Below are 25,392 nucleotides of genomic sequence, written 5' to 3'. Positions count from 1 at the left end.
ACTCTATTCTATAAAAAACATTTTGTCCCAGGCATTTTAAGAAGAGGATGAGGAACCTAAACTTTTTTCATTAATCAGTTCCTGTCCTCACGCAGATCAGCAGAAGCATTGATTGCTGTGATGGATGATGTTGCTGGCTGGCTGATTACTCAGCCGTGTCCTGCTTGGGCCACATGGGCCTAGGTTAATGTAATTTACACCCGGGATATAACTGCTTATTGCTTCGCTGCTCCGATGTGGAATGATAGCTTGGCAAGTTGGAGCTCATAACTGTCGATAGGGATGGGAGGAGTCTATCTCCAGACAATGACAGTTCCTGAATGCCATCCAAGCCTAACAACTTACAGTATGATGCAAAGCAAAGCTCGGGATTATCTTTGTTTCCTAATTATAGTACTAATATTTACTTTGCCATTCTGCCACAATCCACTGCTTCCCAGGCATCTTGACAGCATCCTGAACCCTCAGCTGATACAGAGGTCATGTAGCGAATGACTGGTCTGCTGGTTTAAAAGTGACAGAAATGCTGAGCATAAGGAGCTCCCACACCTTTGTTTCTCTAAGTGGAATGGATCGCTTGTGGGAACTTCTGCACGCTCAACCAGCTGTGGCTGTGATGAAGTACAACACAGATGGGTACAGCCTGCTGCATCCCAGCATTTCTGCTTATTTTGGAGGGAGAGAAGGAACCTGAAGCATGAAGTGAAGCGTCATGGAGTTGTGTGGTGCAGAGTCAGTTTGGTGGCCGACTGCTCTCCAGCTGAGTCAGCCTGCCCTGCACATGCTCCGCCCCCACTCTCTGAGCCGTTTCCATGGCAGCGATGTTCAGGTGGGCATACCTGCTGAGACCCTCTTCTGGTTGGGGGGGAAGGGGAGATAAAAACAAGTTTTTGTTCAAATCCTTTCCAACTTGCTGTCAGCACATCCAGTTTTAATCTGTCATGTTTAGTTTTTAAACTCCACATTCGAACCTTGGAGTTGTTTTATGTTTAAAATGTTGTAAATCGCTTTTTCAGTGTATTTAATTGCTTTATTGTCATTGAACAAATATGTCAATGTGCTTAAATCCGGCACTTTTTGTCAACACGTTTTTTTTATTCGAATGTCAAGATAAACTGAGTTGATTTAAACACTTTTTTCTGCTGTTTTTTTTTTTTTTACAAAACCGTTGGAAGGTTTAGGTGGGACATTAAAAGCATCAGCATGTAGGACAATCAATAAATGAACCCTTTCATGCACGGTGGACACCTATTTAAATGACGTTTTCAGGTAAAAACATGAGCCAGGATGGTGTATGTGCTTATCAGCCAAGTTAACAGACCTTAGTGAGTCATCCTGTACGCTGCCGCTCGCTGTAGGATAACAAGATGCTAGGAAATCCTCTGTGTATACATGCATTGTAATTAACAATTTTACTACACTGATAAAACAGAAAAGGAAATGATATGTTAATATTTTGATAGAATATTAATTTTTGACTAATATGAGATTAGTTTATAAATATATTTGATTTGATAGATTAGATAAAACTAAATGAAAAGTCAAGATTAAAAATGTAGAGAAGCATTTCCATAGAAGTGTGATAAATGTGGGAGAAATGTTGGTTTTTTAATAATTCATGCATCAGACGATTAAACACATCTGAATAATGATGTGACCAAACTAAACTGTTCCACTTTGGTTTCCTTCAGACCAGGGGTGTCCAAAGTCGGTCTTTCAGGGCTTCTGTCCTGCTGGTTTTTGATGTATTCCTGCTCCATCGCACTTGACTTCTGTTAAATGGATCCAACAGCCATTTCTGCAAAATGACTGATTTGTTTGAGTCTGGTGTTTTGAAGCAGGGATACATGGTAAACCTGGAGGATTGTGACCCTCGAGGACAACCTGGACCCACCTGCCCCTGAGAGCATCTTCACACACAGCAATGTGTGATGATGCTCACAATGTAGGACTGCGACGGTAGCAGACTAGAAAAAAATGTGAACTGGAATAGAAGCTTGTTAGTGGTCTTACTGGGTCGGTAGATGTGCAGGTGGTCTCCCCTCACAGGGCTGTACAGACTGGAGGTAGACGGGGATCCGTGCTGCTGCAGGTCCAGCTCCGTGTAGAGGAGCTCTGCAGCCGAAGCCGGTTGGGGGTTGATGGGGATGTTATTATAATTAGCAGTGCTGTCCCTGTAAGGTCCGGCACCATGGGATGCATACGGATGAGCTTCGTAGGGGGGCGTAGCTGAGGGGGAAAGATTGCACAGAGAGGATCGTCTGCTCTTGCAGGATGTTATTTTGTTTCCCACATTTCACTTTATCAGAAATTCCTTTTCTTACCACATGCTGATGTTGATGTGTGAATATTAACTACAGGAGGAGGAGGAGGAGGAGCTGAAGGTGGAGGAGAAGGCAGCGCCATCCTGAGCCCTTTCAGCATGCTGCCAATATCCACAATGTCACTGGGTTTCTCTGTCATACAGAGGAAAGACTGGTGATGCGTTCAGACAAAGCACACGATGAGAAAACGGGAATATTTCTATCATGTAAACGGACCTGTCTCCATATTTATAAATTCTAATAAGTAGGCATAAATCTGGAGTAAACTGTAATTAAAGTGAGTCAGCACAGTTCACAAACACACCTTGTGCGACCGAAGTGAAGGGCGGTGATGGGCCTGCTGGTGCAGAACTGCAAGCCTAGAAAGACGGAAAACCATTTTTAATTTGAATAAAAAATAACCTTTTATATAATGTCACATCTCAGCCACCGTAGTTTTTACTGCTGCAAGTGAGAAGTTTGGGGATCTTTATGAAAATGAACAAGCGCATAAATATGAGCACAATAAGGTCGCAGTGTTTAAGTGTCACCCTAGGTCACTACAGGGATGTGGAAGGAAGTAATTCTAAGCAATACAGCAATTACAATGTTGTTTGTACATGTTTCATAATAATACAGAGGTTAGTTCATGTTTCTGCATATCTGGACATACGTCGGTGTAAAACGTTACACTGAATAACAGAAACACGCTCAATCCCAGCGAAGTCTAAACTTGTAAAATGAAAACTGAATACAAGGATTTGCAACCCTCTTATGTATAACTTTCAACTGAATAAGTGGCTCAGGTGGTATAGCCAGTTGCCTTGAGACCTAAAGCTCGGTGGTTTGAGTCCTCATCCCTATGCTGCACCCCCGACTGGAACACAACGGTGCTCTGAGGTTCCAGACTCAGAAATGCATCAGGAAGGGCATCTGGCCAGAGTACATCTGTGAGAATGTGGCTTCTGTACTGGAAGCTGATGATTTGCTGCAGCGAAAACCCGAAAGGATGACGGCAACAGAGAATACTCTACAACATATTCAATGTTCACTCATTTTGAATTTATTGCCTGTAACACGTTGCTCCAGTTTGGACAGGAGCAGCAAAAGACTGGGAGAGCTGGGGAAGGCAGTGAACACCTGTTTAGAACATTTCACAGGTGAACAGGCTTTATATAAACTGGTAAGTGTTGTAACTGGAGCTAAAAGGAGCGTCTTTAACCATTTAAAGCCCAACTTCAGAAAAATTTGGGAGATAAGTCCAGTTTTTTTTTTATCTTAAGTTTTTATTTGGCCATTTAACAACATTAAAAATAGTTTTTGGTATGTGATTTCTGGTAGTGTAATCTGATTACTCGACTCTGTTAGGCAGGAGACAAGGATCAGATTGTGTACAACGGGGTTTTGAGCAGTTTCTTACAAAAGGTGATGCAAAATGTCTGAAAAGTTGTATGTATAGAACATGAAACATTTGGCTTTATAGGCCTAAAAGGCTTCGTCGTTTACTAGCAAGGATGAGGCAAGGTTCACTACTTTGTGAAGAACTGCGTGAAAAAAAAGTCAGACAGTGTAAGAACGTTTATCATGATTCAGTTGTTGGAAATTCAGGGATTTTATCATCTGCAATCCTTAATACCATCAGGAGATGCAGAGAATCAGGACAAATCTCTGCACATCAGTGGGAAAACCCAACATTGAAACAAAGTGACCTTTGTGTAAAGAACGTCACCACGGTGGTTCAGGAACACCAGTCAAAGCAATACGTCAACAAAACCCAGAAACACCGTCGGCTTCTCTGGACCTGAGTTTATCTGAGATGGACCGATGCGAACTGGAAGCGTCTGATGAGTCCACATTTCAAATTGTTTTTGGAGATCATGGACGTGGTTTCCTCTGGGCCAAAGAGGAGAAGTACTATCTGGATGGTTATCAGTGCACAGTTCTCTGTGATGGTAGGGGGGGGGTGTTGGTGCCAGTGGCACGGGGAAGACCAATGCCAAGCCACATTCTGCACATGTTACACCAGCATGGCTTGGTGTATGGCCAGCAGTCCAGACCTGTCTCCCACGTTATGAAGCACAAAATACCACAACAGAAACTACGGACTGTTGGGGACTGTTTATGATTTATTATAGGCTAGAAATGATTTAAAAATCATTGTATTCTGTTTTTATACACAGTTTACAGGAATGGGAAAGCATTCCACCTGCTTCTGTCCCTCCAAAAGCTTCAACATTCAGTGTCCTCAGTTCCCAAACGCACATTGAGTGTTGTTAAAAGGAAAGCTGATGCAACACAGTGCAAACGTGACCCTGACACAATGTGTTTGAAACATGTTGCTGTTATCAAATTTAAAATGACTGAATATTTGAAAAAAAAGAAAAAAGTTTATTAGTTTGAACATTAAACATCTTATCTTTGCAAACAATTTAATATCATTTAAAAATCCTTTTCAAATCATTGTATTCTGTATTTTATGCGTTTTACACAACGCCCCAACTTCCCTGGAACCGGGGTTGTAGTTTAAAGCTTGTGTGGGTGTGAATGAAATATTTGTTATATCTAGCATATAAATGCAGCTCTGTTGCTTTAAAATCAGACTAAACTAAGACTTTTTCTAATCTGAATATGTAAATCTGGACACATTACAATGGACCAACTTTCACCATCTAAAACCAGGAAAAACAAAAGTCTACAGAAAAATGCACATCCACAATTATTTTAATTATAAATATAATTAAAAACGTTATGTCTCCTGAGAATCACATGAAATGAGCGATTCTGGTCTTACTTGAGTCGAGCATCTCCTCGCTGACCACCACTGCTGTGGTATGATGCGGCTGTACAAACCACGGTGGCACTGGGAGGGGAGACAAGAGGGGTCCTGATGAAGGCAGGGTTACCTTTTTCACTGCAACATTCAACACTGTTAATGGCTAAAAGAAAAGAGCAGGTGCACCTTGAAGTGGAGCTGTGGACACAAAGGCTTAAAAAGAAATGAATAAGGAGATGAAAGGAGGATGAGAGTAAGTGCAGGGGCAGGAGGTGAAGAACAGACGATCTGGGAGATGGCGCCGACATGAAACAAAAGGGTGCCTGCCTCAGACATGACAAATGTCATCAGCGAGTCTCTGTTTCAGCTTCTCCTCCCTGCAGCCGCCAAACGAGCTGGAGCTCCGGTGAAATGATCTGTCAAACGATTTACTTCAACAAACATACTAGAAGTATGTCAGGATGGAGTCGGGATGTGTAGTAGGTGTGCACACTAAACACCAGACAAATGATGAATTAAAACAAAAACCTCATCTGTGTTTCGTGCAGCGTCAGACTCCTCTCGGGATTTCTGGCGGTTTCATCAGGACTCATTTACTCTCTCAGACACCTTTACCCCTCCCTGCAGTCGTATACACACCCTGCATAAAGAACACACACTCTCTCCCACACAGGCTGTCAGGAATCAGAGGACATGCTGTTTCTGCTCTGCTCTGATGATAATTTACTTCCTACAAGAGCAAGGAGTTTTTCACAGCCCAGAAGAAAATGAATTAACCACGGAGGGAAGAAGTCTTCTGAGAGCTGTTCTGGTTTTAGGCTAACGTATGAAAGAGAAAACCAGGAGTACCTGAAAGCAGGTGTATGGGGGGGGGGGGCAGTTTGTATGGTCACCTCCCAGAGAAGGAGCACTTCAGTCACCTCCGTCTGCAGAGGGAACCTCCCCACCCTGTGGTCTTCAGACCAAAGACGTCCAACGTCACGGAGACGACAGATAAATCTTAATTTAGAATCTGTGCACGCATCCTCAGAGTGCTGGGAAGGGCATCTCTGCTTCTATACGCACAATAAAAACAGATATTTTTAATAAGAAAAGTCTTGTGGTGCATTGATGAGGCTTCCCAAGCTTCAGGGTGCTCCATTACAGCATAATCATAATAATGTGAGTTGTTATCATTTCCGCAGCTTCAGCAGCAGCGTCACACACCGACCTTCACGATGTTAATAGATGCAGGTTGTTCCTACTGTGTTTCCATGCTGAATGCTGGATACAAACAAAGCAGCTGCCAAGCCACAAGACCAAGGCACTGAAACATATTTTAATCCAGGATGTCATCTAAAAGAAAGGATTAAGGTGGACTGATGTCCATTCGTTTTACCTTCTCTTCAGTTTGCATTTGACATTGCAACAAATATGATGACAGTGTGGTTACTGATCAAAACAAAAACATTTTACTTTACATTTTAAATATTAAAGCAATGTTTTTTATTACTTTATTAATGTGTCAGTTTTGTCATAATTATAACATTTTAGTAATTTTACTGAAAAATCCTTTTTAGCAGCTTTAGTGTGGCAGAAAAACACATCAGCTCCAGGGAAGCATCTCTGCACCGCCGTTTTTAGGTTTTTAGCTTTTAAGACATTTGAAAGTAAACTTAGTTTGTAAAACCTCAAGCTTAAATAAGGTTTATATGTGGAAAGCTTGAGCCAGCACACGGCATAGGCCAACTACACAGCTGCTTGGGCCCACCCACACCCCTAGTGGTCCCCCATGTGCAGTTAAAATGTCAAAATAACTTGATTTAAAATGATCATAACTACAAAGGTACAACTGAGTGGTTAAAATAAAAATGGCAATGCACATAGAAACTCATTCACACAAATAATACTGGTTTTACTAATTCCTGTCCTGGTCTACTCTGCCGTATGGTGCATGCACGTTTCTGCAGTATGACAGGAAAAGTCAGCAGGAGTTTTAAGTGGTTTATAAGGAAAGATTACATGTTTTGCACTGATTAAACACTTAACATATACAGTACTCTAAATGTATTTGGGATGCTAATACTTTCAAGTACATGTTCAGAATGATGCATTGCACATCTGAATATTCATTCATTCATTCATTTTTCTAACCACTTAGTCCACTAAAGGGTCGGAGTGAAGCTGGAGCCTATCCCAGCAGTCTTTGGGCAAAAGGCTGGGAACATTCCATCACAGGACCACACAGAGACAAACAACCACCCACAGTCAATTTTAGAGTAACCAATCAACCTAACATGCATGTCTTTGGATGTTGGGAGGAAGCTGGAGTATCTCCACACAGGAAGGCCAAACCTCGCTCCAGCCGAGGATTAAACCAGCCCTTCTTGCTGTGTGAGGCCACAGTGCTGACCACTATGCCACAGTACAGCCTTTCTGAATATTATAAAGTGTATTTATACCAGATCATTGTTTCAGAATCTCAAAGTTAGCATCCCTACTACGACTGAACACAGCAGAGTTACACAGGTTTGATGTAAACCAGATACAAATAATTCAGATGAAAGGGTAGAATGCCATATTAGTGTATAAAATAATCAAGTAAAAGCAAACAAACAAACAAAAATCACCCTTTTGAGTACAGAAGTAATGTGATGCATTACAGAGGAAGGAACAGCAGAGTGTGTTGCTGCCTGTACCTGTGTTTCCTCAGAATCCCGGCTTGGCTGAGGTCTCGGAGTGGACCTCCCCTCACTGTCCACAGAGGGCGCCCTCTCACTGCCCCAGGAGTGTGAGCGCTGCATGGTTGCCTGACGCTGAGCCCTCAGGCCTGTGGGGCTTTTCCTGAATGTTTGCTTCTCACTGTTTCCACTGCTCACTCTGCTGCTGCTCGTTTCAGGAGGGGCTTCAGGTGTTACCGTTTCCCTCGGTGACAGCACCCGGAGCAGACTCCTGGGGGTATCGTACCACAGCCTGATCAGGCTCGGGATCTGATACTCCTCACTGTGTCTACGAGATGCTCCAGAGACGCATCTGGATGGGCAGGAGGGGGGGGTGAAAGCAGACTTGTGTTCTGGGGTTACTGTGAGCTGAAGAGGTGATGGGGGAGGAGTTGGGGGAGGAGCGGGAGGAGGAGGAGGATGAGCAGGAAGACTGACCACAGAGCCAAACTCCTCTCCACCTCCTTGGCAGGCCATGTCCAGACTACCTGTACAGGAAGAATAACTTCCAGAGTAAGACGACTGACTTCCCGTTGCGATCCCGATCCCACTGTCCAACGAGCTCTGCCGTCCGCTGTCATGGAGACCACGAGGAAGGAGTTGGACAGAGGATGGACAACTCATGACAGCAGCGTGAAGCCGGTCATCTGAGCGGGTCAAAGCCTTCAGGGTGGAGGAGCTGGAAGCCGTCTCACTGGAGAGGTGCAGCTTAGCTGATGGTTCCAACCAAAATGGAAGTCTGTTTCCATAACTTGCATCTGATTGGCCAGAGGAGGAACTGGAGATGCTGTGGTCGTCGCCGGCAACAGATGTGCTGCAGCTGTAAGAGGAAGCTGAAGAGGAGAAGAAAGAGATGAAGATCAAGTGATTTATGTGTGTCACACAAACTACAACATTTACTTATCAGTTCAACAGTCCTTTAGAATGAAATGTAAAAGTTGGAATTTGCTGGAGTCCTTCAGTTTCTGCATCACAAAGGCAGAGATTCAATATTTTTTCTCCCTAACCCTCACTGGGCCTGGCAGGCAGTTAGCAAATGAATCATGGGGCATTTGACTGCAGTGAACTTTACATTTCTGACTAATTTATGCACATAATTATGACAAAACTTTCCCAGAAGGTCAGCATAGATACAGAGAAGTGATTAAACTTTTCTGATGACAGAAGGCCTGCGAGTCCAAGTGTGCAGGCTGAGTGATGGCAAATGGTTTCATAATTCATAGCAACACCTGAACGCCCCCAGATGGTGCACGACACATCACTACAGCACAGAGCACTTACGAGGAATGTGTTGGTTGACCGAAACCTGCATGGAGTTTCATACCTGTGCTGCTTGCCAGGCTGCACTGAGACAACCTGCTGAGTCTTTTCTCCAGCTCGGAGGTTTCCTGACTGATCCGCTCTTCTGCTGAGGATGGATCAGCGTTTGCATCTGCTGTTCACAAGCACAGAGCACACAAACACGGTCATAATGGCAGCCGATCTCACAACAACCTTATCCTTGCAGATGTGACTTTTATTTCTTATATCATATTTGGTAAATTTCAGTTTTCTTTTGTATTTTACCAAAAACCTTTGTAACAACTGGGAGTGACTAAACTGGATAAATTATAGATCATTTTGATCAAATTTATATTATTAGTAAAAGTTCCTGTACAATAAAAACGTGGTTGGAATTTACAAGAATCTGAAATTACATGAAAATAAATATGATTTTAATTGTATGTAGGGTTTTTCTGTTCAATAAAGCTGGTACAGTACAGTATGATACAGTATGATATGATATGGTAGGATACACTAGGATACAGTAGGATACACTAGGATACAGTAGGAAACAGTAGGATACAATAGGAAACAGTAGGAAACAGTAGGATACGGTGTGGTGTAATACAGTATGATATGGTATGGTAGGATACACTAGGATACAGTAGGATACACTAGGATACAGTAGGATACAGTAGGATACACTAGGATACAGTAGGATACAGTAGGATACACTAGGATACGGTGTGGTGTAATACAGTATGATATGGTATGGTAGGATACACTAGGATACAGTAGGATACAGTAGGATACACTAGGATACAGTAGGATACAGTAGGATACACTAGGATACAGTAGGATACACTAGGATACAGTAGGATACAGTAGGATACACTAGGATACAGTAGGATACAGTAGGATACACTAGGATACGGTGTGGTGTAATACAGTATGATATGGTATGGTAGGATACACTAGGATACAGTAGGATACACTAGGATACAGTAGGATACAGTAGGATACACTAGGATACAGTAGGATACAGTAGGATACACTAGGATACAGTAGGATACAGTAGGAAACAGTAGGATACGGTGTGGTGTAATACAGTATGATATGGTATGATCAGGCCCGGATTAAAAGTGTACAGGCCCCTGGGCCCAGAATGTTCCAGGGCCCCCCTTCCCCACCACAACTGAATGAAACACTGTGAAATGACATTTCTAACATGTCTTAGCCAATGGTACCAGTAGCAGTACACTGTAGTGTAACTATCTGGCTTTTACATTTTGTTTCATGTCCAAAATGCTGGTGTTTGTCCTACATGGGCTCCAAGTGGGCGTGGGCCCATAAGTCCCATGGGACAATCCAGACTACGGTATGATACATTATGATACAGTATGGTATGATACAGTTTGATACAGTTTGATACAACTTACCAACTCCACACTAGTGGATACAATAAAATGAATTCTGGGTAGAATTACACTACCAGTCAAAAGATTGGATACATTTTCTTATTAGATTGTTGTTAAAACCTTTGACTCATTCTGGATATGCTTTCTTCCACTGAAAGAAAAAAATATTAATCACACATTTGTTGTCTTATGTTCAGAATGGAAAAAGCAATTATTTCAGACTGACAGCTTTTGTGGAGAAACTCCATAAGGTCGCTGTATGAAAACATAACCAACAGTGGAAATTATTATCAAACATGCGTCATGGGCTTCTCCTGGCAGTGTTGTTTTTTTCTTCTTCTGGATTTTTAGGTGGGGCTGAGCAGGTTTCCTGGTGGCTCAGGGTGGAGTCTGGAGTGCTAATGGAACACACCTGCTGCTCATCTGGCACTGCTATTTAAGCAAGAGCTCCCGTCTCCGCCAGATTATCTCACAGTACCTGTGGTAAATCCGGCTCCTTGAGATTCTCAGTATTCTCGAAGAGTTATTTAACCAATGTTTTTGCTCCTGCTATCTACACAGCGTTGCCTCGCCTTGCCTCGCCTCGCCTGGATCCACTCCACCAACCCAAGAGTTATTTCCAGCTGCTCTGCTTGCCTGCTCGCCCTGCCATCTTGTCCACCACGCCTGGGAACTTGACTACCCCCTCCAGCCAAACAACCACCCCGGTCACAAAACACAACCTGGACAGAAAACACCCAAGCCATTCTACATACGTTTGCAATAAATTGTGCTCCTCCTCACGTGCTGTCTGCATCTTGGGTCCAATCCAGTTTGGCAGACTTTCCTTGCCGTGACAACATGAGAGGGAAACTCTTACAAATATGAAAAAGCTTTAGATCATTTTAAAGCCCAGTATGATATTTATAATTTAAAACATTCTGAAACATCTTGCTCGATAAACTCTAAATCCGTCTAAATCAGCTTGCTGATTACATTCTGGTCATCTCTGATCTTATGATGCCTTCACTTGCCACAGCTTCAATGCAATGCCATATGAGGTCATTCTCATTTTACTTTTATTAAGCAAAATAATTAAAATAACGGTTTAGAAAGCAATATTTCTTTTTTATTTGGAAGCCAATAGTGACATGGAGAGGTTGTAAAGTCAGATGGCTGGTGTGTGTGTGTGTGTGTGTGTGTGTGTGTGTGTGTGTGTGTGTCTCCAGATATTAGACCAGCGTGTAAATTCAGCATCTATTATCTTATTTCCCTTAAAACATTAAATCCCCCCAGTTATACACCAATGTCTGTGCACATGCTGTAAAGGCAGATGAGTGGAAAGCTGCAGCTGCTGAGGTGGATGTTTGTCCCGGTTAGCTCACGTTTCAGTGGGTCAGAATGTTTTGAGTAAATACATGTCAACAACTTAACTCCAGGATCTCTGCCTCTGGATTGCTGCTAATGCTAATGTGCAGACGCCAAGTTTCTTCACTATGCTATGTAAGGTGTCGGCTAACATGAGCTAACTTAGCCGTTCCATGCTAATTATAGCTGCTGCGCAGCATTCAATCTGATGGGGCCCCAGGATAGTTGGAGCAGGCTGACGTAGACAGGCTTCTGTTAGAGATGTAAGCAGAGAAACTCAGGTTGAATGTCGTCATTTTCACTTCAGGAACCGTGTTTTCCTATTTCTTTCCATTAAAATAGCTAACCCTCCTCAGCAAATCAGGTTGTTTAGTTTAAACATGATTTGTGTTAACCAGCAAATGTTTACTCATACACACATTAAACTTTAAAAGAAAAATGAAGAAATTTCAGAAATTATTATCAGGTGATGTAACAATAGAGAAAAAACAGTAAACAAATTCTTATAATAACACATTGTTGTTTAGTTTAACAACAAAAGGGAATCTTTTGTACTGTTTCAATAAAAATGTTTTTACCAGTAAATCAACCACTTTTTCTGTTTGGTAAGGCTCAGGAATTCACTGTTAACTTATTGTATGTGATTTTTATGCATCTAAAAATAGAGGAAAGCCATCCAAAAAAAACAGCAGTGAAGAAAAGCCAATAATGGGTGAAAACAATCAAATTTTTTGTGAGAAAGGATCTGTATTCAACATGCCTATTAGATAAATTATGTATGTTCAATGACGAACAATGAATATAAACATTTGAATTGATTTAAAGGGAAAAGCTGTAAATCATTCTAAAACTTCTAAAAACTGGGTCAGAAACTATTATACTGCTAAATGTATGTATATTTTTTTATAAAAACATGTTTGTTTAGCTTTGTGGCTGAATGACGTTGTCTACACACTGCAGTACGATGGAGGAAAACAGAAAAACACTTCTATAGAATAAAGGACCTTCCTTCGAGGACAATGATGTCCACATTTTGGACAAGGAAGATAAATGGATTGAGAGAGACGCTATTGATTGGAAAAACCATCCCTGAAAAGATGAGATGGTCTCAGGTGTGACCTTCCTACCCAGCAGGGCTCATATTCCACTCGCTCATTGGACCTAGTGACCAAGATATGTTTGGTTTTTCAGGTAAACAGTTGATAAGTGATGACGTCTTTAACAACCAAAGCACTGAGGAATCCTTCTGAATGAGAGCAGAAACATTTTCAAGAACCAAGAACTTTATTCAAGCTCTTAGGATGACTTCGCAAAAAGTGTAAAGTACAGGAGCAGTAGCTAATGTCTGCAATGGGGAAGTGATGAGTTTGCTCTGACAGTCCAATATCAACAAACTGTTTGAGGAAATTGCAACAGATTTTTTAATCCAGGCGTCCATCTCACATTCAATTTAGCTGAAGTGTGTGTAAACGATGAAAGATGTATGTATAGTGGCTGTCAGCTCTACTTACATCCAACGTCTCTGAAACAACTGTGTTGATTAAAGCCTAGATGTTTATATTCTGAGGTTCAATTCAAGATTTCTTCTATTTTTTAAATCCTATGACTATTATTGACATTTTATTTGGGGTTTTCTTTGAACTGCTAATGTTTGTGTATCCAGCTTTGTGTCAGCCTGTACGCCTCTAAAGACAAAAGCTACAGGTACTTTCCAGAAACATGGAGGTAATCTTCATGTTACATTTCCAGTAATTATACCTACTCCTCTGTGATTTATGCTGTTTTTTATTGTATATGCAAACTGAACAAGATGTTTCATATCAGTTAGAATATAATCATATAATAATAATAATAATAATAATAATAATAAATAATGTTTATTACTCTACTGCAGATGTTAAAATCCGATTGAACAGACAAAACAACATAAGAAATCTAATTTGTGTTTTCAATTCACCCTGTTGAAGCACAAGGATGAAACTCTGCAACAAGTCATTTGAAAAAGACAAATATTTTGGAACATGACACAAAATTCATGTACATCTAGGTGCCCTATTTTAGTGTTTATTTGTGCATGAGTATTGTGCAGAAATGCACCTATTTGCTGTGTTTTGGTCCATTTTTAGCTCCTTTGGAATAAAACGGCATCCCAAAAGAAGCACTGCACTGCAGAAGAAGTGCTAGAGAGGATTTTAAAGACTGGGACAGTTGTGTGTTCCAGATTCATCACCTGATAACAAGGGCTGTAAAACGCCTTGTCATTTATTTACTAAAACCTCTGTAACTTTATTTTGTTTCACTTCAGCAACATAAAACTTTGCACATGATAATATCCCAAAGAATATTTAGGCAAGAAGAAAAAACTTCATTTTTCCCTGATCCATCTTAATTTTCTGTGATAAATGTTCTCCTCTGAAGAAATGTCACATTTGTTCACTAAATTTTGATACCAAGACAGTTTAGAAAGAGTTCTTAATGTCAGAGAAATCATCTGTTAGCTAGATGTGTGTGTTATTTTTAAGCAGAAACCCCAATGACAACCTTTGGGGCTTAAGAGATGGGTATGAAATATTCACACGTAAATACAGACATTATGATGCCTTACATGAAATGTGATGAGACTGTCTCTACATGTAAGTCATTTTATGTCCATTAGTTAAAAAAAACTGAAAATTGTGTTTGTAGATATGAAAAGATGATGTTTTTGTGACTATTTCTGCCTGGGCTGACCCTCTGGACAATGTTTTGTCTTAGTCTTGTGTGTGGTATAAAGGAGCTGCCTTAGGATGTGACATGTTAAAGTTTTCTCTTTCCAGCTGTCAGTAAGATCCTGAAGGTAGAGTCCAGTGAAATTAACGTCGCATAATAATAGCATAGAATTCACACACAAGGCTAGGACCTTTAATCTCTGGGTGACCCTTGGGGTTTAAAGCATGTGCTGTTTCCTTTAGCATGGCGCCTGTCACAAATGCTAAACATGTGCGCTAAAACAGGCAGTAAACCCTCATGATAGAAGTCAAAAAGTCACATACCAAAGGGACTGACCTTTTCTTTACAGCGTCGTCATTATACTCCAGACAAGACACATATAAAGCCTGAAAGCCTGATGTTTGTACTCATGCCTGCACACGTTTCTGCATGTATCAGTTTAACACACTTTGTGTGTTTATGACCCAGTGTAAGACTCTGTTTCTTATTTTCTCTTGTTGACCGTTTTTACTTTTTTCAATGTTTTATTGTTTTTATTTCTTTTTCTTTAATGATTGCTTTTATTGTTTTATCTTTTATTCCTTTGACTTCCACTCAGATCTCCCTCTACACGTTTTTACGTATTACTTCTTCGTTCAGCACTTTGTTGCAGCTGCCGTTGTGTTAAAGTGCTTTATAAATAAAGTTTGTTTATCAGTATTAGTGTATTCACCTGGAGAGTTAGGTGGTAAGCCATGTAGGACCCTGCTGGGCATGATGCCTCTGACGATGCAGTCAAATAAAAAACTGATCTGATCTCCTTCTGCACAGGACAAGAAAAAAACACCGGCCCCTGGAAAACATAAGAAAAGAGATATGGAGGAATCAGTTATATGATGGATGGGACAAAAAAGAGCATGGTTAACAGATAAACAGGATGGCAGCAGTAGGAGAAGCATAGGAGCCTCGCTTGTACAGGTCTTATAAAGATGACATCTGTTAAACTCCCACTCTTGTATCTACTGCAGCCCCCACAGAGAAAAGTGTCACTGGTAATAAAGATAAATATAATAACACATCAAAATCTCCCGGGCTGCACTCAGGGGGCTGCGGACAACAATCATCTTTGTTTTTGTGGACCTGAATTTGTTGATAATGAGGAAGGAAATAAGCTGGGAGGAATTTCTCTTTGGGAATAACAACATCGGACTCTGAAGTTGTGCCACTCAGCAAAGTTTCTTTTTTAGTTATTTTTCAAGTAACAACTTTCAGAAAGTTTGCATTTGTAAGTCAACTTTGTCCTTCATGTAGTGAATTTTTAAATATACATTGCAGCATCATCTTTAAGTTAAATAATTAAAAAGAGTTTCCTGAATGATGACTGGCTGGAAATGCTGAGATGGATCAAATTCCTTCCCTGCTCTGAATTTCAGAGCTGACAGATCCTTGGTATGAGGCATGTTGAAGTTTTCAGATGTCAGTGAGCTCCTGAAGGAAGGGTCCAGTAATAATAGCATAGAATTCACACACGATTCTATTGATTCAGTGTAAAAGTACATGACAGCAACATCCCAACCTCACACTATTCTGCAAAATATCTGAAGCCAAAATGAACAAAAAAAATTTGAAATTGAAAATTTTCTCTCTCTCTCTCTCTCTCTCTCTCTCTCTCTCTCTCTCTCTCTCTCTCTCTCTCTCTCTCTCTCTCTCTATATATATATATATATATATATATATATATATATATATATATATATATATATATATATATATATATATATATATATATACATATATATTATATATATATATAAGTTCAAATTAATCAATCAATTTTATTTTTATTTTAGACTTGATTGCCTACTACATGCAACTTTGTCATTCCTAGTATGTATTTTGACGCTGGATGAATCTTAAGGATGACAATGAGGTTTGGTTTTAGATAAATCTAGTTTTTAATCCTGCATTTGTTCTTTGATAAGGCAAAAAACTTATGTTGTAACTTCCCATCAATAGAAATGATAATTAAATAAATGAATCCAGAGGTTGTGAAACATTTGAAGCAGGTCTGGGCTTTGTTTCATGGAGACATCTCTAAACTCAGCACAGGATCATTTGTCGCTGTCTGAAGACGTCTTCCAGAAACCTAACCCAGCCTTTCTGACAGGACTCAACCGACGCTGGAAATCACGACCGGGATGACTGAAAACCTTGACAAATTTTGTCTATAAAATAACTTAAATACAATGATAAGCAGAGTTTAAATGTCTCAAATGGGGAATGAAAACAGAAAATGGAGCAGCATGGAAATGCTCCTGTGATATTTAGTTTTTATTTAAATGTGTTCTGTCTTCTTGCACACAGATGCTTCAGCATCCAACCTCTGCATATTAACGTAGATGAATTAGCAGGTAGTGTCACATAAAGCCTGATTGTGTTCCATGTCACCACTCCAGATAATTAATCACATCTTATGACAGGTGGAGAGTCAGACGCTGTGTCCTCTGTTAGTCACCGACACTTTAATACCACCTGGCAGGAGAGTTGCTAAGTTGCATTTAACTTCTGGGTGCCCTCTGATCCGGTGGCACCAAATGCACAACACACAGGACAAACATTCTCACACGTGCAACAACATATTACCAGATCTGTTTATTCCTGCTGAGGGACATGGAAACACTGCTGATTTAGCACGCCAGATTAAAATTCCTCTTTATCTGGGACACGGATAGCTGTCCAATCTCTGCAGAGGATTGTTTTTTACTAGGTGTGTGTGTGTGTGTGTGTGTGTGTGTGTGTGTGTGTGTGTGTGTGTGTGTGTGTGTGTTAGAGGGTTGAAATCAACACATGTGCACTTGATAAACCAGAATGTCCACAACGTGGGACATCGACTGTAGAAAGCAACGGTCTTATAACATCAAACAGAAGCTGATATCATGCAGTACATTTCTGCAGAGCTGGTATGTGTAAGCACATCCTGCAGCCTCCAAATGATCACTGCAGCAGACTTTACTCAGACCGGCTGCCCACCATGCCGATGAAGTGGCAGCGCGGCTATAGGGAGTGCATTTCTCTGTTTGTGTGTCTCCACGGCAATAAAAAGGCTCTTCATCTCACCTCAGCATACAACTTCATCTCCACAGCAAGAGACTGAGCCGTCTGTGGTGCAGCTGATTTTCTAAATGCAGCTCAGCACAAAGAACAGCACACAGCAGCCTTAGATGACAGACATTTGCTCAATAGTTTGTCGAAGCAACAAGAAGATCTCAAGGGAAATAAAGCAGAGATGGTTAAAAAAAAATGCTGATGTTTTATCGACCATTTCAAAAAGCCTCTTTATTTCTCATCATTTGGACTCCTTTGCATAATTTACCATAGAAGTACGAGAGCAGAGGAGGAGAGATGAGTGAGAAAACTGAGAGTCCTTTCAAATGACATATGGAGAAAGGAAATGAGGAGTTTTGAAATGATTAAAGGTGGAGTGAGGAAAAATAATTTCCTGTGCTGGTGTTTACAGAACATGCTGAATAAGATGAATAGGCTGAGCAGAGCTTATTGTGTTCTTTTTTTATTACCTCGAAAGGTTCTGCCCACACTTTTGTTAAGCAAACGATGCAACACAAACACCACAAAGCTGAGGCAGCATGCAGCTTGGCCCATGGCTCGGTAATGGATTTAGGTATCTGCAAGGATTTTTGCTGAACATCTGCCGCCCATAAAACACCTGCTGACCACTGGAATGTGTTGCACGTGCCCAGTAAATACAAATAAACATGTAAAAATGTAAACCAATGCTCTACTTTTCCTTGCACTCATGCAAGGAATGTCACTTGACTAACATCACACTCTCGTTTCTGCTGCCCCAGTGGCTGCTGGGTAATATGTAGACGAAGTGAAGGAGAACTGTGTGGTTGGATGTGTACCCACGAGACACTTCACATAAGACTGAGGGTCCGGTACTGATATTTATAGATGGTGCTCATGAGAACTTTGAAACCAGAGCCTGAAAACCACATAGTTATTCTTGTATTCATAGAGAAACACACACACACACACACACACACACACCATCATCAGCTCTTGTCACGCAGAAAAACTGAACAGGAATCCAGTAGATGTTTGCAGATTGGTTTAAACTTGGTGCAGTCTCAGAGCTGCCTCTCATTGTTCCCGTTCATGCCCACCATCAGCCCGACATGCAGAGGATTCCTGAACGCTTCAAACTGAAAATCCATAACTTTCACTATTAGTTTTGGTCTGAAGGCTTTTGTTGATTTTAAACTTCTACATCAGTTGTCATCATGTCAGGTGTTTCCTGCCTCTTCCCCCGATGGTCTGGTGTACTCACACGATGGACGCTTCTCATCCTTTAAATTCATACATCCTTTCATTAAGACTGAAAAACAAAATGGGCTTGTATTTGTCCTTTCTGGTCAAGACAACAGCATCACCAGAACTCAGCCTCAGCAGTAAAACTTTGAGTTTTTAATGTTAGCAAAGGAAAAAGGTGCGTTCAAGTCCAAATGAACCATCAGCTTCTACAGTTGTACAACTGGGAAACCTTTCTGACGACGTGGTCACATCATCCCTGTGCTTTCTGCTCGACACTAGTTCCATGTTAGTTTCAGGATCCAGTTTAACCCTTTAAGGTCCTGGTCTACTATTTGGTAGAAGTAAATTTGCAGTGACTTTGATGAATTTCATTAAAAATTGTGGAAATAAACCTGCCTGAGCCATCTCAAGAGTAAATTTAGTTATTTATCATTCATTCATCATCCTAACCGCTTGGTCCAATGAAAGGTCGTGGGGAAGCTGGAGCCAATCCCAGCAGTCATTGGACGAAAGGCAGGGTACACGCTGGACATGTCCCCAGTCCATCGAAGTAATTATTTATTTTTTTTAAAAAAGATTACAGCAAGCAGCAAGCTAACACCTGCACACTAAAATCCTTGAGTTTCTCTCTCAGGTTGAGGTCAGATTACAGCCAGAACCAATTCAGTGTCGTCTTTAAGAAAGGCCGAGTTATGGAGATTCCAAGATTTCATTAAAAACTCTGGTTCCTGAAATGTCATACAAACACTCAGCAGTCAGCGCATGTCAGAGAATTCATCTCATCCCTGAAAACTCAAACAACCAAAGCAGAAGAACCCAGCAGAGGATGGGTAGAGGTCAAACTTCAGCTTTAGTTGTAAATCTAAACTGTTATTTGTCTGCAAAATCACTAATTAAGATCAAGCATGCTGAAGGTGGACGTGCTTCAGTAAAGGACCACCCTTCTCCTCTGCTACAGCCAGTGGAAATATTTCATGTGTAGAGGTATGAGTGGGTGCAGGTGAGTAGCGTCTAACTGTACATCATAACATCTGAGAAAAAAGACAGAAGACAAGGAAGAACTGGAATAAACTGAGATGAAAGTTCCTACAACAGATCAATAATCTTAAATCTCCCCCAAAGATCATGTGATTACCACAACATGCACAAGTTGAAAGTTTAACTAAAGTTCCCACTGTCTCCAAATGGTAATATTATAAAAAAAAATCCTAAGAAATGTCACAGAACAGGAACCTTTTGGCAGGTAAAGGGAACCAAAACAAGACTCCTGACATAAACAAAAGGATTTACAGGCAGTGTTTGTGTCGAACATCTCCAACTTATTTTATCTTGTGCTTTAGAAATCAGCTCATTTTCTACTTTCAATCAACTGCTCCCAAATAAAACATGTTCAAGCATACTTGTTCAAATGATCTCTTCCAGTCCAACAGTAACTTACAGAATCCGCAGCGAGTCCCCCCCTCGAAAACAAATCCATTTGGGACGGCGCCATAACGACGCAAGGCCGACAACTTCCAGTGGCCGATGACGACCGGAGGGAGGCCCCGACTGAGGGCCAGCAGGTTGTTGCACAGGTGGAGGAAGGCAGGGCCACTTTCCAGTTTGGTGCCTGGTTCTACGCCGACGCTGAACCTGTGGACTGAAGGAGAGCGAGACAGATGAGATGGAAGAGTAAGAAAAGAGAAAGGATGTGTTCCACACCCATCAAGGGCCGTTAATCAAAAATAAAAATCAGCCACATGGCAAGACAGACAATAAAAACAGAGCAACAAAGTGCATAAAACACACGTGTCATGATGACTGAGTTAATGATGAATAAGCTGCTAGTTCAGCTTCTCTGGACTCAGATGGGACTTTACTCAGTTCTACACTGCATAGAAACGTGCAGTTTTCTTTGTCAAACCACCTTCAAGATAAGAAAATTCAACATGAAGATGAATTAGATCAAAATGAATCATCTTTAAAAAAAAAAAGTGTGTATAAAAGAGTTTCCATAAAAGAATTTAGTGCAAAGACACTCAGCTGAAGGCATCAGCTCTGCTTGCTTTCAGGGAGCTGAAAGGTCCAGTCAGAAGAGAAGAAAGAAAAGCCTTACTGTTATTTAGGGACCCTAAAACACCTAAATACCTCATTACTGTCATGAGCAAACGATCACTATATAACACTAACAAGTTAAATATCAATGAAAACTACTCATGTGAACATAAAGTAGGGACACACATGTAAATCAGTCCTCATGTCAAGGTGATCAACTCTACTCAACTTTATTTATATTGCACTTTCACACAACGCCAGCTGCAACAAAGTGCTGAACATTAAAGACATGCAGTGAGATTATAACAATAGAAGTTAAAGAAATAAAAGATAAAACAATAAAAGCAACCAAAAGTAAACAAAAACAATAAAGCAGTACATAAGAGAGAATAAAAAGCAGAATCTCAAACTGGATAAAATGCCAGATCATAAAAAATGGGTCTTTAGGCGTGTTTTAAAAGTTGGCAACGATGTGGCGTCTCTAGCAACTGCAAATGCTTTGTCCCCTCTGAGCTTTCGCCTGGACCTCAGTACCTCAAGAAGGGGTAGCGGTGTGAGAGAGTAAACATCCTTCTATTTAAGGGGTAAATATATCTGGCTGTCATCAGCATATAGGTGGAAAGAGATGTTATGTCATCACAGGATGGACCCTAATGGTAGCAAATACAGCGAAAACAAGAGAGGCCCTAAAACAGATCCTTGAGGAGCCCCGTAGGACACCGGAGGAGTTACAGATTCAAAGCCACCGACGCTCACACACATGGTTCTACCTTCCAAGTATGACCTGAACCAGTTTAATGCCATACCCTGAATCCCTACCAGGTTCTGGAGCCGATCAACTGGCAGAAAGGACGAGCCAGTGAAAATGAAAGGTAGCTTCAGGAAAGACAGCGGAAAATTAATTTAGTTTTTGATTGATCAGTATGGAACTGGTTAGTACACCTCAACCACCGAGTCTGAGTCTGATGGTAGTATTGACTTCATTAGAATAAATACAACAATCCATCTGTCTCGAATCTATCCTGGGACATAAAAACTCTCCATGTAGACATCACTTTTTAAGAAGGACGGTTTTTAGACTACAAGGTCCCCCACTTTTAACAGGTTCTTAGATCTATACTTACCAAAAATATTGAACTTGCAGCTTTATATGACTTTCTGGAATCATTTCTGACTTTCATAAATACTGCAAAGACTAACCCATGTGTGTGTGAGTGTATTACGTCCTAACACTGATTCTTCACGTGTTAAACAGACGACATAGTACTGCTACATGCACACGAGACCAAACCACTAACCTTCCCCCAGACTGTAGCGGATGCGAGCATCCCAGGCCAGCAGGGCATCCCGGCTGCTGAAGCCCAGGACTAGTGTGTGTGCCAAGCAGAGGATGGAGAGAGTGTATGAAACGCCATCATACCCAGGCCCTGGTCCCACACCACAAATCCCCTGGAGGAAGGATTTAATCAGACTCAAAATCAGACTAACAATAAACCTTTAAACTGTCTTTGTATTTGTATGCTAATGTAATATAAAATATTTTATTCCTGCAGCGGACATGGACTAAGATCAGGAAGATTACTGTCTGACCTTACCAGCCAGTCACATCATATCAGCTTGATCACATCATATCAAGCTGACACATGAGAACAAAGTAGAAAGTGATTTAAACAGCAGAGTGAGATCTCTGTCTGGAGAAACTGGACTCGCGTGTGTACAGAAGGTCTTGTGAGCCTCCGGTTTATTAGATCAAAGTATACAGATTTTAAATTACATTTCTTCCAGGAATTAGTGCATACGAATTATTAGGGATCCACCGATCCACTTTTTGGGAGTTCCGATCCAATACGATACGGTGATATGAAATTTGTGCAGATATCGATATTTGCCGATACCAAATCTGTTTATGTGAACATTATTGTGACTATGGTTATTATTGCTGTTATGACTGTGTAATTTAGAAAAAAAAACATCCTTTCTGAAGTTACCTCACTCATACAAATTCCTTTTAAAAAATTAACAATACAGATTTAACAATTTTAACAAGTTTTATTTGGCATGTTTCACCCAAATACAACCATACATGTGTCATTTTGAAACAAAGATCTGACTTTTTGTGTAACAAAAAATGCCACATTTTAACATTAAAGGAATTTATTTCTTTTAAAACACGTCTAAAGCAGGTCATCAAACATCTGCACTGGCTTGACTAGTGTGGTATCGGGTATGGGTTGTGGTATCAGAACACTTTTATTAATACCAAGTACGAGTACACACACATGGTATGGATTCGATACTGGTAACGATATCGGTGCATCCCTACAAATTATAATGAAGCAAATTTGTGCCCAAACTCCAATTTAACTGTTAATGCTGCCTTTGTTGTGACCCTGTACCTCAGATCCAGATTTGTTAGATTGATCCAGGCATCTTTGGAGTTCAGCCTGATTTAACTGGTCCTTATGCAGTCATGTGACATTCACATAACTTTATTTAAAACATGAAAATACTGCAGGACATTTGTTACAGATCTGCAACCAAAAATGCTGCTGAACGTACCTCCAGTGTCACATTGAGCCTCTCCTTGTGGCTGCTGCCTTTTCCTTTCTTCTTTTCTTTATACACAAGCAACGTCAAGCAGTCTGAGGCAAAGACAGACAGACAAACGTTACTGACTGACAGGCTAATATGATAATTTTCTGCATAACATCACAATGCTGATTAATGAAAGCGTTGCTTTAGGTTAGCTCTGCTCTGTGTCTGTCTGTGACACAGCTGTCACAACAAACCCTAAAACAATAAAGTGATCCACTGGCACAGCTGAAAATGAAAGCCAGGCCACAAATACACTCACATTTTGCTATACACATATTAATGGTGGGGTAGAATAGCCAGCAGTCTTCCCACCACTCTTGCCATTTCCTTCAAGGACGTGGCAGTGGTTTTGTGGGCCACTTGTATTGGTATGCTGAAAGACATGTAAGCTGTTCCCATAGCATCTTATATTAATGTGCTCAGATTGGGAGACATGCTGTTCTGTTCTGCCAGACCTTCAGACCGTGGGGATGTTATTCTTTATGGTTTTAGTTGGAAAGGTTTCAAGTCCTTAACCTTAAATCCAAACAAAGGACTGAAAAGCCATCCCAAATTTATTTCCCGACTCTTCATCTGTGTTTCGTCTGCAACACTGTAAATTAATTTTCTGTTCACAATTATTTGATCAATCCATCTGGGGTGTTGCAAAACTTCCACACGTGTCTGCAGATATGCTGCACTCTGCGGCACACAGCCAAGAGACCAATTGGCAAGTTGTGATGAGTTAAAAGAGCAGGAAATCTGAGATTAGTGCTAGATGATACGGATGAATAAGCAGATCTGGTGTGAAAATGTGCAAATCTGCCTGGGAAAAAATAAGAGTGGGCTGTAGAAATAGACGCCTACCTGCAACAGGAGAGGGCTTGTGAAGAGCAACCCATCGGGTCTTCCACTGTGGAGAAGTTGTTTAAGACACAATAATCACAAAACACATCCGTCTGGTATTCCTGGAAGAACTGAAGCACATTCCAAAGTGTAAAATCAGAAGAAAATCTGCGGAATTGACCTTTTTTCCATCTCTAAACTTGACTTGTCCCTCTGCGACAACTGTATCCGTCATCTTCTGTCATGGTTCCCAGCAGCTGTGTGTGTGTGGGGGGGGGGGCCAAAATAGCCATTGCAGCTCAAGCCCCACCACCAGAAACTTTCACTCAGTCACACCCACAAGGTGGGGGGGCTGCCAAGTTGGTTCAGTTGTCATCCCACTTTAAGTGCTTATTGCTGTTAATGCAGCTAATTGAATTAAAATGAAATAACTTCACAACTTTCTGTGAGCCGGGTGTCAGACAGGAATTTGTGTCACTTTAATGCTAATCTGTCTGCGGAGTCTCACATAATCTGTCTGAGAATAACACTGAAGCAAAGAGAGATGTTAAATGAAGCAACTATATTTAAACCTAAACAATAGGTTACAAATTATATAAGATTTTTCTGAAATCATTTAATTATGTAAACATAACTATTCATTTTTATTTCCTCTTTGAATGAACTGGTAAGAGTAAAAAACTACCCAACTGGTTGAATTGGTCCCACTGCAGAATGGGGTTGAATTAACACGTTTTAACATTTTATATGTATAAATATTTAAGAAAAGAAGGTGGACACCACTACCATGATGCTGCTAATTGGTTAAATGTTTTCTGGGATTCTCCTTCAATACTAACACGAAACCACCACAGATATACAGCAACATCTTTTATTTTGAAATATTTTGTGTCCTTATAACAGGTTTTATATTAATAGAGGAAATCTAATGTTAGTTAACGATCATATTCGGAAAACAAGAGAATGCTAACAGCTAAAGCTAGCTTATACACCACATATATACATCTTAGAATTAGAAATTGTAGACGTGAAATGACTCATCTCTGGTTAGAAAAACAACTGGAAAAAAAGTCAAAGTTTTCTGACAATCAATTAAAAAAAAAAAAAAAAGATTA

General features: G+C 40.6%; 1 protein-coding gene across 3 annotated transcripts; it reads right to left on the bottom strand.

Moving 5' to 3' along the window:
* Nucleotides 1-729: 729 nt before the first annotated feature.
* On the bottom strand, nucleotides 730-24,536 carry LOC306774729 (protein Dok-7-like). Of its 3 annotated transcripts, none has more exons than XM_079264884.1 (13): nucleotides 24,459-24,536; nucleotides 24,299-24,344; nucleotides 23,417-23,499; nucleotides 22,156-22,306; nucleotides 20,262-20,462; nucleotides 15,225-15,344; nucleotides 9,100-9,210; nucleotides 7,755-8,608; nucleotides 5,095-5,163; nucleotides 2,629-2,683; nucleotides 2,325-2,456; nucleotides 2,014-2,229; nucleotides 730-855 (listed from the first exon to the last, which is right to left on the bottom strand). In XM_079264884.1, exons 1-13 carry the CDS (start codon nucleotides 24,510-24,512, stop codon nucleotides 734-736), a joined length of 2,214 nt encoding a protein of 737 aa, XP_079121010.1. In that variant the 5' UTR covers nucleotides 24,513-24,536; the 3' UTR covers nucleotides 730-733. The 3 variants fall into 3 exon arrangements, with proteins under 3 accessions (XP_079121010.1, XP_079121011.1, XP_079121012.1); XM_079264885.1 differs by having other exon boundaries at nucleotides 9,100-9,207; XM_079264886.1 differs by lacking the exon at nucleotides 5,095-5,163.
* Between the last annotated feature and the right edge of the window lie 856 nt (nucleotides 24,537-25,392).

This window comes from Telmatherina bonti (genome assembly GCF_933228915.1).
Source record: "Telmatherina bonti genome assembly, chromosome: 3".
In the NCBI taxonomy this organism is placed as follows: domain Eukaryota; kingdom Metazoa; phylum Chordata; class Actinopteri; order Atheriniformes; family Telmatherinidae; genus Telmatherina; species Telmatherina bonti.
Note: the sequence above shows the minus strand (reverse complement) of the source record. Positions and strands in the feature narration are given on the sequence as shown.

Bases quoted from the DNA above. Each gene is read 5' to 3' on its own strand.
- LOC306774729 (XM_079264884.1), bottom strand. From the start codon at position 24,512: ATGACGGATACAGTTGTCGCAGAGGGACAAGTCAAGTTTAGAGATGGA. The intron at 2,684-5,094 runs GTAAGACCAGAA...CCGTCTTTCTAG, and splicing joins CGAGGAGATGCTCGACTCAA to GCTTGCAGTTCTGCACCAGC. The intron at 2,457-2,628 runs GTGTGTTTGTGA...TCTGTATGACAG, and splicing joins CTTCACTTCGGTCGCACAAG to AGAAACCCAGTGACATTGTG.